The sequence below is a fragment of the Elephantulus edwardii genome, unplaced genomic scaffold (genome assembly GCF_000299155.1).
Source record: "Elephantulus edwardii isolate Elephantulus edwardi_28Jun2011 unplaced genomic scaffold, EleEdw1.0 scaffold00577, whole genome shotgun sequence".
NCBI lineage: Eukaryota > Metazoa > Chordata > Mammalia > Macroscelidea > Macroscelididae > Elephantulus > Elephantulus edwardii.
Window position 1 is genome coordinate 55,759 of NW_006400327.1, and position 1,342 is coordinate 57,100.

At 44.2% G+C, this 1,342-nt stretch overlaps 1 protein-coding gene across 1 annotated transcript in view; it reads right to left on the minus strand.

Moving 5' to 3' along the window:
* The window catches only part of LOC102849623, a 5,482-nt gene extending 5,146 nt beyond the window's left edge, over nucleotides 1-336 (minus strand). Inside the window, exon 1 of the mRNA XM_006903349.1 lies at nucleotides 1-336. Within this exon, the coding sequence (XP_006903411.1) occupies nucleotides 1-336 (336 nt within the window).
* Nucleotides 337-1,342: the final 1,006 nt, after the last annotated feature.

The window sequence follows — 1,342 nt, forward strand, 5'->3', positions numbered from 1 at the left end:
TTCATCACTGTAGGCAATGTATAGAAAGAAGTCTTCTTCATGGTGTTCCTGGTACAGCTGACCCATTGTGGCACTGGTGGGTGGAATGACATTGTTGACAAAGAAAAACAAGGCATCTTCAGCTCGGAGATGTATTCGCTTCCGGATCAAGAAGTAGAACTGACCAACTGTGAGATCAGAAGGCACCAGGTATTTCTTTTTGTCCACATCTCCTATCCGAGGTTTGGGAGCCTTCTCTACTATCACCGGGACCCGGTCCGGGTATTTCTTTCGGATCTTCTCGCCCTCAGAGCGGCGCTTCTCGAATGGATGCTCCTCTTTGTACACGAACTTCATCCTCCCGGGGACCGGGCTGGACCGGGCAGGGCTCGCTATTTAGGTCTTCATTCACTTTATTGTGTAGTGTTTCTCTTCTCTATTTTGGTTGAAGTTTTGGACATTTTTATAATATCATCCATAAAACAGTTCAAGGCAATAGTTAATGTTTTCAGGTAGCGCTTATTTGTTCCAAAAATCCTTTAAGCCCAAGGTTAAAACTAGGTTTCAGCCTTATTATCACTTCCCAAAGAACCCACTCTCAATATGGCACTAAACAGAGGTCACTGGTAATTTCATTGCACCTTTTTGAAAGGGGTATTTTGTTCTCTTTAACCTTGTGTTTATTCTAGAAGCATCATGGGAATTTGCTTTTAGGGTACTGCTATATTTGTCTGGTTTTACTTTTCAGTCTCTAAACGGATAGACAACGATACGGAAAGGTTAACTATAGAAGGTGTATTATCTGGAAATATACTTCATGCGGTGGATAGCATTCTTCTACTTGTTGTGAGCATTGTTGTTGTTGTTGTTATGTGCCATTAAGTTGCTTGTCACAATCGCGACCCTATGTACAAGAGCCCTAAATGCTGGTCTATCCTGTGCCAACCTCACCATCTCTGGCACACTCATTCCTACCACCCCAATCACAGAATTGTTCCATCTCATCAAGGGTCTTCCTCTCCTGTGCCATCCCTCCACTCTCCCAAACATGATGTCCCTCTCTAAGGACCAGTCCGTCCTTGCAGCATGCCCAAAGTATGTCAGACAAAGCTTCAGAATCCTTGACTCCAAGGAGCATTCTGACTTCACCCTCTCTAGGACAAACCTCTTTGTTCTCCTAGCAGTCCATGATATATTCAACATTCTTCTCCAGTACCACAGCTCAAAGGCATCAATTCTCTATCATCCCTAATCACTGTCCAACTCTCCGATGCATAGCATGTAATTGCAAAGACTATAGCCTGGATCAGGTGCACCTTGGTCTCCAGCCTGACGTCGTTGCTATTCAGTACTCCTGAGAGGT